Source organism: Equus caballus, chromosome 1 (assembly GCF_041296265.1).
Source record: "Equus caballus isolate H_3958 breed thoroughbred chromosome 1, TB-T2T, whole genome shotgun sequence".
Lineage (NCBI taxonomy): Eukaryota > Metazoa > Chordata > Mammalia > Perissodactyla > Equidae > Equus > Equus caballus.
Window position 1 is genome coordinate 15,683,822 of NC_091684.1, and position 14,863 is coordinate 15,698,684.

The 14,863-nt window shown below is 35.2% G+C and overlaps 1 protein-coding gene across 2 annotated transcripts in view; it reads left to right on the top strand.

The window, feature by feature from the left end:
• The window catches only part of PDZD8 (PDZ domain containing 8), an 86,252-nt gene that overhangs the window by 37,250 nt on the left and 34,139 nt on the right, over window positions 1-14,863 (top strand). For both annotated transcript variants that reach the window (XM_023638712.2, XM_023638713.2), the window contains one exon: window positions 7,875-7,977. In XM_023638712.2, the coding sequence (XP_023494480.1) occupies window positions 7,875-7,977 (103 nt within the window). The remainder of the gene's footprint in view (window positions 1-7,874; window positions 7,978-14,863) is intronic.

The window sequence follows — 14,863 nt, forward strand, 5'->3', positions numbered from 1 at the left end:
GATATTTATCCAAAGAACATGAAAACACAAATGTGTAAAGATATTGCATCCCTATGTTCATTGCAGCATTATTCACAATAGCTAGGACTTGGAAACAACCTAAGTGCCCATAAAAGGATGAATGGATAAAGAAGGTATGGTATATATATACTGTGGAGTACTATTCAGCCATAAAAAAGCAATGAAGTTTGGTCATTTGTGACAACGTGGATGGACCTTTGAGGGTATTATGCTAAGCGAAATAAGTCAGAGGGAGAAAGTCAAATACCGTATGGTCACACTCATAAATAGAAGATAACAACAACAACAAACAAATGCATAGAGACACAGATTGGATTGGTGGTTACCAGAGAGGAAGGGGGAAGGGAGGGGGTTGAAAGGCGTGATTAGACATGTGTCTGGTGATGGATTGTACTTAGTCTTTGGGTGGTGAACATGATGTAATCTACACAGAAATCGAAATTTAATGATGTACATGAAAAATTTATATAATGTTATAAACCAATGTTAGCACAATAAAAAATTTTTAAAACCTATCTGAAGTAAGGCTAAATATTAATATTTGGTCTTTTTCTGAGTAGTTGGTATATGGTTGTTACTTATATTCTCTGCATTCATTTTAATGTTTGACGTTTTATCTTTTTTAAAAAGAGAAATATCTAGCTACATTTGAAGATATTTGGGGCATGACTCTACAAATACTATTATTGTTATTAATAGCATTTTATTATTTACAGTGTATCGCTACCGTAGTAGGCACTTGCATTCATTATTTCCAGCCCTCAGAACATCTTTATGAGATTCATATTATATCCATTTTATAGATGAAGAACTGAAATCCATAAGTTACTTGCCCAAGACCACGTAGCTGGTATATGAATCTAGGTTTGCCTCACTCCAAGATCTGTGTTTCTGTTATCTGCTATCTCCATATCCTTTTTTTTTTAACTTTGAAAATTTGGTTCTGAAATTTTTCATATTATCTTAGAAGTAGATAAATTTTGGAAATTTTTTACCTACTTGAGAGTAAGTTATTATTTAAAAATATGTTGTTTTTTCAAGAAGATCTTGGTATACAGAAATATGTGTTAGTAGTGGAGGATCATTTAGGCGAATACTGAATGTCTGTTTTCTTCCTGGAGGGAGAAGGAAGAGGAAATTAGCTCAAACATGAGACATTTGAGTTTATATAGGGAAAAACTTCAATTCAAAAGTGAATGCTCTTGAAAAACGGAAAGAATTACTCAGGGCTGTTGGTGAATATTATTCCTAGAGGTCTTTAAAGCTATGTAGATTTATAACTACAGAGGTCTGTAACTCTGTGAATTTTGACATAACCCCACCAGATGAGTTGAATTGCTATAGAGATCTTGAGACTACACCTGTATTTATTTAGCTAAGTTCCTCTAGCAGTAGGAAAAAAAATTGTGATGTTTTCACTTAGTTTTTGTACATTTCTTTAGGGTATAGTTAAATAATCTTCCTTATAATTAGGTTGCTTTTGACAAGAAGCAGACTTTTCAGAAGAGTCCAGATTTGGAGTTCATCTGTCCTGGGTTTGCATAGGTTCTCTTTTCTTCCCTCTCCCTTTCCCTAAGGTTATCGTGTTGGAAAATAGTATTGTTTCTTTTGTAATTGTATATTACCACTGCTATTTCATATAGCAAAACATAACTGTTTTAATCCTTCTGATGTCTGAAGTGTAAAAGAATTTAAGAAAATTAAATAGGTACCCAGCTGACATAAAACCAAAGCTGTATTTTAAAATGCCACATTCCAAAATGTTTTAAATGTGATGTTGGCATGCTACATACACCTTCAACAAAAGTGAACTGTAAAATGAACTGTGGTCAGAAAATGATTCAAAAGAATATTGTGTCTTTGAATTTTCCCTCTGCACCATTATGCCATAACTGTCAACCAGTGCTTCCAATGTATTTCATTTGCAGGTAAGGTTTATGATTTTAACTAAAAGACTGCTTTTTTTCTGTCAAAATATCTTTAACTCATTCATCACAATTTATGTAGTCCAGACTCTTCACTCACTGTGTGATTTTGGGCAAATTACGCAACCTCTCTGTGCCTCAGTTTTCTAATCTGTAAATTAGGGTAATAATATTACCTATCTCCTACAGTAGTTGTGAAAATTGAGTGAGATAATAACTGTAAAGGCTCTTAGAACTGCCCTACAGTAAATGTTTGCTGCTACTACTGCTACTGCCACTACTACCAGTCTTCTATGACTACCACCGTCAGTAGTGGAAGTATTTGTCTAAGTACTATGGTGAATACAGAAACATGTGAAGTCCAGTGCCTTCCCTCTAGAAACTTAAAATGTAATTGAAGCTAACAGACAAAAATCAATAACATAAACAAGTCAGCTGTATGATTTGAATTGAGGCTTAGGTAATACATACTAGGAAATACATACAAGGAAAACGTATTTTGGAATTGAGGCTGTTATGAATCTTAATAGATAAGAGAGAGATGTATCTTCCAAGACAGGCAGACAGATGGATGGTCAATTTTATGTAATTGGAAACAGAGCCAAAAAGATAAAAGTGAGGATTTGTGAAGTGTTTTTAAGGACCTGTCTAAATGAAGTATACATGTTTCATGTGAAAAACCAGGGCCAAATTCACTGTCAAAAGAAGTCAAGATTGTTATCTTTTAATCAGAGGGAAGTTATTGAAGATATCTGAAGGTGACATTAAGAAGCACTTATTTTCAGGAGATTGCTATTTTAAGGGTGGATTGCATAGAGAGAGAGATTGAAGCCCCAGAGACAAATTAAGAGGTGTTGCAGGTTAAAGGTGAGGAGCTCAGTGCTTGAAAGACATATATTAGAAACAGGAAAGAAGGGACAAATGAGATAACTAAGACAGGTTTAGTGAGTGAGTGACTATGTGGATGGGTGTAGGTGGGGGAGGCAAAGAAATACTAAGGATTTGAGTCTAGGAGAGTTACGGTATCACTGACTTTGATTTGGTCAAGTATTAATTATATTCTAGACACTGGGGGCTATAAAGAGCAAGAAACAGCTTCTGCCTTTCAGGACTAGTGGGAGAAATAGAGGTGCTTGTTTCAGAGGAAGATGAATTTGATTTTACATATCTTAAGTGGTAGAGCGTAGTTAGATTTCCCTGTAGAAGTTTTCTGCAAGCTTGGGGTTTTACAAGTGGAGCAGGAGAAAGACGAGGACTGGAGATTAGGTGTGGAAGTTTTTATCATAGGTTGCAGAGTCGAGTCCTGTGTGGGCATGGTTTCTTCGGGGGAGGAGTGTAGAGAGGAGGTGAGCATGTGTACGTGGTCAGCCTAATTTGATTCTGTTCACTACCGGTGAGTTGATATTTGACTCCCTTCAGGTACAAGATTCTCCTTTCAAATTAAGTTTAATCATCAAAAAAAAACCTTTTGTTTTTCACTTTTGATTGTAAAAATGACTTTCTTATAGAAGGGTGCATTTGGAATTACTTTCATTTCCTCAGTTTGGTCTTGAGTCATAAATTCTGTCTCTTTCCTTGTTTCTTGGTAGGTGGTAGGTGGTGTTTCTGCTTGTCTATAACATGAGGTTTCAGTAAAAATAAACATTTTGAACTTGGAAAGAACTTTCACAGAGCCAGTAGAGCTCTTTCAGGAGACAGAGGATCTAAAGGCAATTTCTTTAGCACTATTGGACTCTTCCTCCCCTCGTGGGAAGTAGTAATAGTAGAAATTTGTTTGTACTCATTTCTTGCTTATTCAGTATATGCTGAGTGTTTATTTTACTCAATATATGTGTTAACCAATGATTGTTACTACTTGTTTCTGGTGATTATATCATTTGAATGGAAGCCTTTGTTTAAGTCAAGATTGAATTGTAAATGCATAGAGATGTAGAATGAAAATTGATACTTTTGTTTTAAATGTTCTGCCTAAACTAAAGCAGATGCTTTGTAAATTCACCTAACTGCCTGGTACCAGTGTTTCCAATGGAACTCCTTTCTGGCATTTCTCCAGAAATTTATGTGTTTTTCCAAATCTCAAGAGATACTATTCGAGAAATCAGGAAAGTATTATAATTCTTCTGTAAGACTTAAAGCTTAATGGTTGTCATAGGGTCATTACTGGTTGAAGGAATCCACTGATTGCAAGTCGAATACAGGCCCAGGAAACAGTGACATATGAATTGTGTCCTGGGAACCAGATCTAGAGCTTGTAGGAGAGAAACAGTCATGATCTAAGCAATCAGTCTTGGTTATAGATTTGCCGTGTCTGTTGCTAATGGTGAGTCATTCTTGCAAACAAACTAAATATTGGTAAGTTTATGGACACAGTATACTTTATATAAATCCTAAGAAATATTTTTTTTTCCCCAAGAAATAACAAGTTTTGTAAGCAAAATAAATCTTAAATTGACAGTTTAGACGCATGCTTTCTGTGTAGTGCTGTTAACTTTTCTAGGACATACTTTGTTAGAGTACTAATGTTTGCTGGCTTTTTCCAGTATTTGAATATTTGCCATAGACTACAGCTCTTTGTAAGTACTTTAACAGAAGAAATGTAAAGAGAAGAAGATGTGAATGTCATGGAATGCTGTGACATAGAATCAGAAATTGATCTGAAATCAGAATTAATAGAAGTAGTATCCTTTTCAATGGCAAAACCAAATTCAGGACAATCACAAAATATTTTCATCATTAAAAAAGAAATAAACTTAGGGGCTGGCCCAGTGATGCAGTGGGTAAGTTCGCATGTTCCATTTTGGCGGCCTGGGGTTCGCTGGTTCAGATCCCAGGTGCGGACATGGCACTGCTTGGCAAGCCATGCTGTGGCAGGCGTCCCACATTTAAAGTGGAGGAAGATGGGCACGGATGTTAGCTCAGGACCAGTCTTTCTCAGCAAAAAGAGGAGGATTGGGAGCAGATGTTAGCTCAGGGTGATCTTCCTCAAAAAACGAAACAAAAACAAAAAGAAAGAAAATTATCTGAAGCAACATGTAACCTAACACCTAGTCTGAGGTGTTTTTGGGAGTACTCTCCAGTACTTCCAAAAGTTGATATTCCATTCAATATCAACTCAAAAATGAAGTTTTCTACATCTGGAATATTCTTCACAAAACACAGATCAAGACTCTTGGATAGGTCAGTTAATGCTCTGTGTACTTTAAAATTTTGTTGTTAAGAATGATAACTATTAAATATTTGTGGTATTCTCTTTCAATATTTTAAAGGATTTTTATTTAGAATTTATTTTAAGATACCCTTCTTTTAATGTTTTCTGTTATCAAATGTCAACACCACATAAAAATCACTTTTACTTATTGAAATATGTAATCTTGTGACAATATATTCATAGTAATGATAAACCAAGCATTTATTATTATATCTTTTTGTAACAAACCTTTGAAACTTTTACTATAAACCTAATGGTACACTATTTATTGTTATGATCATTCATTATTCTTTTTTCTTAAAATAGTTGTATTGAGATATAGTTCACATACTATACAATTCATCCATTTAAAATATGTGATTCGGTCTATTCTAGTATCTTCACAGAGTTGTGCAACCATCATCACAATCTAATTTTAGACCATTTTTGTCACACTCAGAGAAATCCCATACCCATTATAATGCAGCCAATCTCTATTTCCCTTAGTCCTCCTCCTCCCCCAGCCCTAAGTAGCCATTCATCTACTTTCTGTCTCTATATTGCCTGTGCCAAATATTTCATATAAGTGGAGTTATCCAGTATGTGGTCTTTTGTGTCTGACTTCTTTCATTCACTTAGCATGTTTTCAAGGTTTATCTCTATTGTAGCATGTATATTACTTCATTTCTTTTTATTGCTGAATGATACTCCATTGTAGGTATATGCCACATTTTATTTACCCATTCATCAGTTGATTTGAGTTTTTTCCACTTTTTGGTTATTATGAATATGCTGCTATGAACATTCATGCCAAATTTTTCTGTGAATGTATGCTTTCATTTCTCTTGGTTATATACCTGGGAGTGGAGTTGCTGGGTCGTATGTTAAGTCTATGTTAACTTTTTAAGGAACTGCGTAACTATTTTTCAAAGTGGCTGCACCATTTTACATTCCTTCCAGGAATGTTTGAGGGTTCCAGTTTCTCCACATCTTCAGCAATACTTGTATCCTGGTGGGTGTGTAGTGGTATCTCACTGCGGTTTTGATTTGCATTTCCCTGATAGCTAATGATGTTGAGCATATTTGCATGTGCTTATTGGCTATTTTCAGATCTTTGGAGAAATATCTATTCGTATCCTTTGTCCACTCTTAAATTGGGTTATACTAGACCCTTATGAGATACATGATTTGGAAATATTTTCTCCCATTTTGTGAATTTTTTTTTGACTTACTTGGTGGTGTCCTTTGAAGCACAAGAATTTTAATTTTGGTGAAGTCCCATTTATCTATTTTTTCTTCTGGACTTGTAGTTTTGGTGTCCTATTTTAGGAAACCATTGCCTAATCCAAGGTCCCAAAAATTTGCTTTCATGTTGTCTTCTCCTATATTTAGGTCTGTGATTTCAGGGGAGAATTCCAGGAATTGTGCTTTTTCATTCCTAAATCCTGAAGCTTAATATCTGTTAGGAATTTGGGAGCACTAGCTGGTACACAGCCTTCTCTGCATGATGGTCAAGGGGCCCTTGGGTTGTTTGCTCCTTTGAACAGATGGTGGCAGCAGAACTCTGACGAATGAAAATCTTGTTTTTCTAAACTTAGTATTTTATAATTATGAATCTTCTTAATGTTTTTGGCCTGCCTTCTGTTTGGAAATAGGTTGATAAGCAGTAAGTTTAAATTTCCTTTTAAGATTAAAAATTATTTAAATTTAGAGATTTTTTTGCCATGAGTTTATGCAGGCTTTTCAGGTTATGAGCTTGTGAGGTATGAACATGATTTGCTTGAGGTCTCCAACCTTAGGACACAATTTTCTCATATTACTCTAGTGTGTTTTATGCACTTTTCTTTCATTTTCTCACTCCTACCCACCATGATCTTCATGCAGAGATAAAGTAAGGGGATAGCAGTCAAAACATTGAGTAACGCTAAAGCTATTCTCAAGCTTAGTCCTGAAACACATTGGCAGACTTAGATTCTGGTTTAGAAAATAGATAATATGTATAGAAGTTAGACGTATGGGTAACATTTTTTTCCTTCAATAATAAAAACTGCTTTATAGCATCTCAGATTTGGACCTGAGATTTCGTTTTTAGATCTGAATATTAAACAGTAAGATTAGGTGGTGCAATTATTCCTTGACAGTCGTTTTCAAGATAATAGAAATAATAAACGTTTATTTAGCACTTACTGTTTGCTGGGCACTATGCTAAATGCCTTACCATACCTTGTCTTCTTTTACTCACCAGCTCTAAGAGGTAAGTACTGTCTTTGCCCTGAGTTTTCCAGAGGAGGAGATGGGTTTGGAGAAGTTAAAAAACTTGCCTAAGGTCACATTAGTAGATGGAGAAGTGTATCTATGTGTGTGTCTATATTGTACTGTTTTATGTGTGTTTAATTTTTACAGAGATGGTATCATATTATATGCATTACTCTGCAACTTATTTTTTAAGTTCAACAGTCTGATCTGAAGATCTGTAGCTCTTACTACTACATGTAGACCTCATGAGTATAGATTACTTTCTGTTTGTTTGATTTAGCTGGTGAAAAAGCTTATGTTGGAATTTTGCCTAATTTTAGCTTTTCGCTTTTCCACTAGAGGGTGTCCCAAGATTTAATTTTTTTTCTGTTACCAAAATTATGATAGTAATGGAGTAATTTATTACTTCTTAGTGTAATGATCAGAAAGAAAAGTTTTAATGCATATGACTGATATAATCTCCTTGTTTTACTTTTATGCTACAGGCTACTCATTTTTGGATCCTATGACAGAGAGGCAAATGTTCATTGCACACTTGAATTGAGCAGTGGTGTTTGGGAAGAAAAACAAAGGAGTTCTATTAAGACGGTAAAATGGATTTGCATAGTTTTACATCTGTGTAAAGTTTGTATTCTATAAGCATGCTTTTATTAATATTCTATATTCCTAGAGTTATTTTTGGTCATGTGCAAATAATTATGAACATCTATTATTTATTTGTCTTGTTGCAGTACAACATCAGTAATAAAATGAATCACATAAAATAATAGTATTCAGATCGCTTCCTTGTGTAAGAAACTTAATCTGACTAAGTTTCCTGCCAGAACTCTAAAATTGTTTCACGGTTATGGAATTGGAAGAAACTAATTCTAAACACCTTAGAAAGCATGTAAATTCAGAGCATTCATTCATTCAGCAGATATTTTATGAGCGCTTACTTTTTACTAGGCGTTCTGTTAGATGCTGAGGAGACAGTTCAAGACAAGAAAACACCTTGTTTTTGTGGTGCTAGTACAGGGTAGAGGTTTGGTGTGAGGGTTAGAAGAGAGGGGAGATGAACCACACATTATAGGATAGAGGTAGAACATAGCAGTAAATGAGTAAACCGAAGAAGTGAACAAAGTAATTTCCAGAGATTGACTGTGTACTATGAAGAAAATAGGGTTATGACAAAGGAGACTTTAGATCTGGTGATAATAGGGAATCCCTCTAAAGAGGTGAAACTGGAACAGACTGGCCGGCCCATGACACTGGAGCAGAACGCCCAGTTAAATTTGAATTTCAGAAAAACAATGAATAATTTTTTAGTATAACTATGTCCTCTATTTTTATTTGCTAAATCTGACAACCTCACACTGGAGATTCCTGAATCATGAAGAAGAGTGAGCCATTTGGAGAGTTTTGGGGGAATGAGGGAGTAGAAGGCATTTTAAGCAAAGGGAGCAGCAGATGTGTGAAAGCAGGTGTATTTGAGGAACAAAAAGAAGGCTAGTATAGGGGCCGCCCTGGTTGCGTAGTGGTTACGTTTGCATGCTCCACTTCGGCCGCCTGGGGTTCGCAGGTTTGGACCCCAGGTATGGACCTGCACATCCCTTATCAAGCTATGCTGTGGCAGGCGTCCCACATATAAAAAATAGACAAAGATGGGTACAGATGTTAGCCGAGGGCAGTCTTCCTCAGCAAAAAGAGGAGGATTGGCAGCAGTTGTTAGCTTAGGGCTAATCTGCCTCACCAAAAAAAAAAGAAGAGGAAGGCTAGTATAGCTAGAGCATGATAAGTGAAGTAAGAGTCATGCCTAATCTTGTGGGTAAGGAGTTTGTATTTTATTGTTTGTGGCTGGAGAGTTTTAAGATGAGGAGTGACATGAACTTGTGTACATTTCATAAAAATTTTTCTGCCTGTATAGAGAAGGATTGTAGGAGGACAAGAGTAAACCTAAAGAGAGATCAGTTAGGTGGCACTTAGGGGAGGTGTTGATTACTTTAGGCAATAGCCGAGGAAATGGAGGAAGACTGGCACAGATGTTAGCTCAGGGTGAATCTTCCTCAGCAAAAAAAAAAAAAAAAAAAAAAAAAGATCTATTTAGCATATCAGTAGTTTTTTGTAGACATAAATTATAGTTGTATTCTTTAAAGATGTATTTAATAACTTAGATATTTATTTCTATCACATTTAACTCTTCATGGCAGTGTAACCAATTCTATGATTATTATTTGTATCCAATATTTGGGAAAACTATTTCTCTATTTTGTCTTTATTATGCTAGTGAATAGATATTTTTAAACTGTATCACCTAGCTGTTTTATAGTAGTAATATACTACTATAGTTGTAGTGCTTTTTGGTATTTCTAGATTAGTCTGTTACTCTTTGTAGCATTTTTTAAAATAGTCACAATTCTCAGTTTTCTAAATAGGTCTGTAATAAGCATATTGCCGTGCTCTTGAAGAGTATGACTTTTATTGGTTATGTGCTATTTTTATGGATGTTCCTTTGACTTTTAAATTGTTTCCAGTTTGTTTATGTAATAATTGTTGTGAAGATCCTTAAATAAAAATTAAGCAGTGTCAAATTCTTTTGGAACAAATAGAGTAATTTTGATCAGGGTGGGAAAGTAGGGGGAAATAAAGCCAGAAAGGGAAGATGGGCTGACCCATCAGTTTGAATTTACGAAAGAAGTAGGGAGCTGTTGAAGATTTTGAGCATGGGAATGACGTAGTCAAAATAGTGGTTTTTAGGAAAGTATCCCTTTCTTTGGTGGTTGCTCATGCCCCAACTTCCGTTTAAGTTATATCTCAAGCAATTTACAAGCAACTCCTCAGGAATAAAATAACCAGTTTTACAGTTTGTTCTGAAATACATAAATACATGAAAAAGCATTATTGTTTTGTCTGGATATGAAATGGTCATAACTTGCCATGCTTTGCCAGTTTGAAAACTGGCATTTTCAGTTTCCTTTATTATGTTTCTGAAGATATGAGATTAGGCAGCTTTAATATTTTATATCAAAGGTTAGTGAGACTTCAATCTTGAGTCATAATTTTAGATCTTTGCATATGTCATAGGTGGTTGTGGAGAAAGAATTCTAGGTTACTAATTACATTTGGTGTCAAAAATGTCAGCAGAAGTTAAGTGTCTCCAGGCATTAAATTACATATGTCTGAATTTAATAACTCTAGGGAGCAGAATTAGAGTGTTCTTCAAGACCATGTAAAGCATTGCAGAGTAAGATTTGATGATTTGGGATATAGCAAATTTGGATAGAAAAGCATCATTAAAAAGGATGCTAAAGTATGCGATGAGCTTAGAAGCTGTCTTTGTATAAATATAATCTTCAGGTTTAAATCAGTTTTTTAAATTGAAATTTATTCAGTGAAGTTAGCCACTAATTTCAGTGAATATGCAGAATGAAAGAAACTTAATTCCTTCCATATCTTAAATGTGCCTTTGAGTTTTTAAAGCATTGTAATGTACCTTATCATGCTGTTAATAGGGTAAGATCAGTAATAAGTGGAAAGCTTTAGATTTGTAATTCTTGCGCAAATGTTGGGAAGTGGAGATAGATTAATTGTAATATGTTAGCTGCAAGTATTACCACAGTCTAATGAATGGTGACTTAAGTAAAAAAGATGTGTCTTGTATGATAAGCCCTGGGATAGTATGGCAGCTCAACAGTACTGTAATCAAGGAGCCTGGTTCTTATTGGCTTCCTCCTCCATCATCCTTAGCATGGGGTTTTTGTCCTCACAGTTGCAAGATGTCTAATGTGCTCCTAGGGATCCACTTTTAAAGAAAAAGAGTGAGGTCTAAGGCATGCCAAAGGCACATGTCAGTCAGGTTTTGTGCTTTTTAAATGCTTTCCTGGAATCTTCTCCCAGGGATTTCCACTTATAGCTCATTGGCTAGAACTGAGTCAGATCATCTCCCCTAGCAGCAAGGAAATATGGGGAATCATTGCGTTTTTCAGCCTTTGTAGAAGTAGAAGGCAAGGGGAAAAGATAATGGATGCCATTTAGGTGGCTAGTTGATGATCTTGCTGCAAAAAAACCCAATTCAAATGTATTTGATGACTTTATTTTTAAAGGAATTTTTCTTAAATTGGGATATCAGGGAATAGTTGAAAAGAATAACAAATAGCCTGCATAAAGCTAACTTGCTACCTTATTAGAAATCCAAGAAAGTTTGGAGCAAAATCAGACACTCAGATCAGTGCCTTGCTTATTAGCTCATTTGCAAAATAAAAGACCTCGTAGGATAAATGAGGTACTTTGTGGTGGGGTCTTTAAAAATAATAAATAAAAACAGATTCCTTATGGGAATCCCATAAAATGCGGAGGTGAGAATAAATTGTATGTTAGGCTCAAACAAAAATTAAAGGATCATCTTGCAAGAGGTGACAAAGTTAATACTAAAAATATGTTTGCCCACACCAAAAGAGACATGGCAGTTTATGATTTATTTCAGTCCATAGTGCTATGCAGATTTAGGATGATAATTTGCCTCCCTTTCATTAAGGAGCAAATTAAAGGAGTTTTCAGATTTTAAAAAAGTTTCAGGCCATGATATTTCAGTAGAAAACTATGAAGACAACTATATATCGTCTATAATTTAAGTGCTTATCAAATAAAATTCACAATAAAATTAATCTGACATATAAACATATTAAAGCACACGTAATCATTATTGTGTACATGGTGAAGCAAACAGAGCACATAAATCTCACATAAATACACATGGTTTTAAAGAGAGAGAGAGATCCTGAGTCTTACTCTCCCAGAATTAGAGTTCCTTCACCATTGACCACCCACTTGCTTTTACCTTTAGTTCCAGACATAAAATAGGTTGTCAGTAAATATTCTTTTCTCTTATTCTCTCTCTACCTGTTTCAGCTAACCTGCCTATGCCTATGTCTGTGTCTTCTATCAGTTGTCCACACTGTCACTTGATTCTTCAGACTGTTTTATTCTTTGTGCAACCTGGAAGGCTTGAGGCTATTTGGGGAGAAGAGAAGGCACCACGAAAATGAGCTGTGGAACCTCTGAATCTGAGAGTTCTGGGGTAGAGGAAGAGGCAGTGGGGACCAGCTGGCACCCAGCTGTCCTGTCTGGCTCTTTCCCTTGTTCTCCATTCTGAATAAAAAGATGAAAAGAGTTTTAATTTTGAAAACAAGCTTTTTTATGTACATTTTCTGATGCTGACCCTACTCCCTCTCCTTCCAACATACCGCACTCTACTGTCAGACACTTGATAGCAGTTCTTTTTCATAAGAGACTTGTCTTTTCTTCTATAATTAGAGAGAGAAGGTTAAAAATCCAAATAACTATTAAATCACTACATTAGCATAAATATGTCACTATCAAAGAGGAAGGAAGAGTATGGATTTCTTCCTGTTTTGAAGTAGAGAAGGAATTAGAAAGGAATCTGCTGGGTTCCTAAATATACAGTACATGGGCAGAAGAGAGATACTGGATCAATCATATGTTCAGTATAAATAAAAGCAGAAGCACTTCATGTCTTGTGTAGCCCACGATGCAGGTACCAGAGGGAACTGTGGTGCATTAGGAGATGTCAAGATATTTCAAATCTGTTGAAAAGTAAGTAATAAATCCCTGAAGAGCATTCAGTTACAGCTGGGGAGAATCCATAAATGATAATTTGGAACTCTTAATCAGAATGAGTATATTCTTTTCAGAGGGTTATATGATGTCAGCTGGCAACTTGCGACTGGCTATAAGAAGGGCTTTTGTTAGGGTCAGCTGTACCCCAAATTATAAAGTCAGAAGAATTCACCTCCTAGATTCTGGACTTCATCTTTCGTTATCAGTCTCCCTTCAGTTTTCTGTTTAAACACACCCATAACAATTAAAGAGCTTTGAGCAGATGATGTCTACTTTGTAAAAACTACAGTCAATATATAAAAAGAGACATGCAAGTCAAATATGTAACATGTAACACTTTAGTCTGTGAAATACTTTTGCCATATACAAAGAGCCAAAGTCTTCTGCCTATAGAATCTATACTTGTTCCATTAAATGCCACTACCTCTAACAAAAACTGGATTGTGAATGGTATTCTGATAATTAGGAGACAGTTTGAGAGTGGTGATAGTGAAATCATTTTAGAGGAGAGGCAAAGAGAGCTCTGAAACTATGAGGAGATAGGATTTGAATGGAAGGGCCTTCATAATAAGATCAGCCATGTTTTAAGCCATGTTTGAATCAATTGCCCAAGGTTGAGCCTGATTCAGAGACAATCTACCTTATTATAGAGCCCAGTGAGTCTTCCTTTACTTCTAGAGTAAAGGTTAAGGCAACTGAATACAGGAAACACTTGGTTGAAACAGTTGGAAGAAAATACAGTGTATAGGGCCTGTCTAATATGAAGATGCTAAACAAGTGTGTAGAAGAAATGGAAACAGTAAATGCATTTTCAACTTTCAGAAAGCTTTTGATAAAAATCTCTTCTAAAGGTTCTCAAATCATCTAATTACTAGAATATTTTGTCGCAGATGGATCTGCCTTAAGGATATGGGAAACAGGGTAAAGATGACCAGGTATGATATCCTGAATGATTGAGTCCAGGACTTTGATCAGTTTTCACAAATGATCTAAAATGGCACTGTCCAATGGAAATAAAATGCACACCACTTAGGTAATTAAATTTTCTTGTAGCCACATTTTAAAAAGTAAAAATAAACAAGTGAACTTAATTTTAGTAATGTTTTGTTTGACCTGTAGACCCAAAACATTGTCATTTCAACATGTAATCAGCATAAAAATTATTTTATTTTTATGCAAAGTCTTTGAAATCTGGTGCATATTTTACAATTACAGCACATCACAATTCATCCTAGTCACATTTCAAGTGCTCAGTAGCCACATGGGCTAGTGGCTACTTTATTGGAGCACAGACTTAGAAGAAGAAACGTACAATATAATATTCAGATTTGCACGTGGCACTAAACTTTTCTAAGATGTGCCAAGTTAAGAGGTACAAAATGAAGAAAGAGCTCTCAGGACAAGTATGTTAGAAAGAATTCCAAACTATGCTTAAAATATATGTGATCTAGGATCCTAAAAGAAATAGACACTATGTCATAGTGCCTCCATAACAAGAAATTCAGCTTTTCATGAGAATGGGTATCACAAAATGAATATACTTATTTAAAAACCATGAAATTCTCACAGAGAGAATTATTTGTTCATTTCTGGTTTTTGTAATACAAGAAATTTATAACAGCTGGATAAGGTGGGGAGAAAGAGCTAAAATAAACACAGAAATGAGATAGCCATATAAAGATAAATGGATGGGAAAAAATTCTTCAGCTGAAAAGACAAAGGTGAGTGAATGATTAATAGAAGCATATAAATACAAAAACTAAGTAATAGGATGATCAGTAAATTTACTGAGCAAGGAACTAAGTCTGTGGGGTTCTGAAGATAAATCTCGTGTCCCTGATGCTAATCACATGGTAAA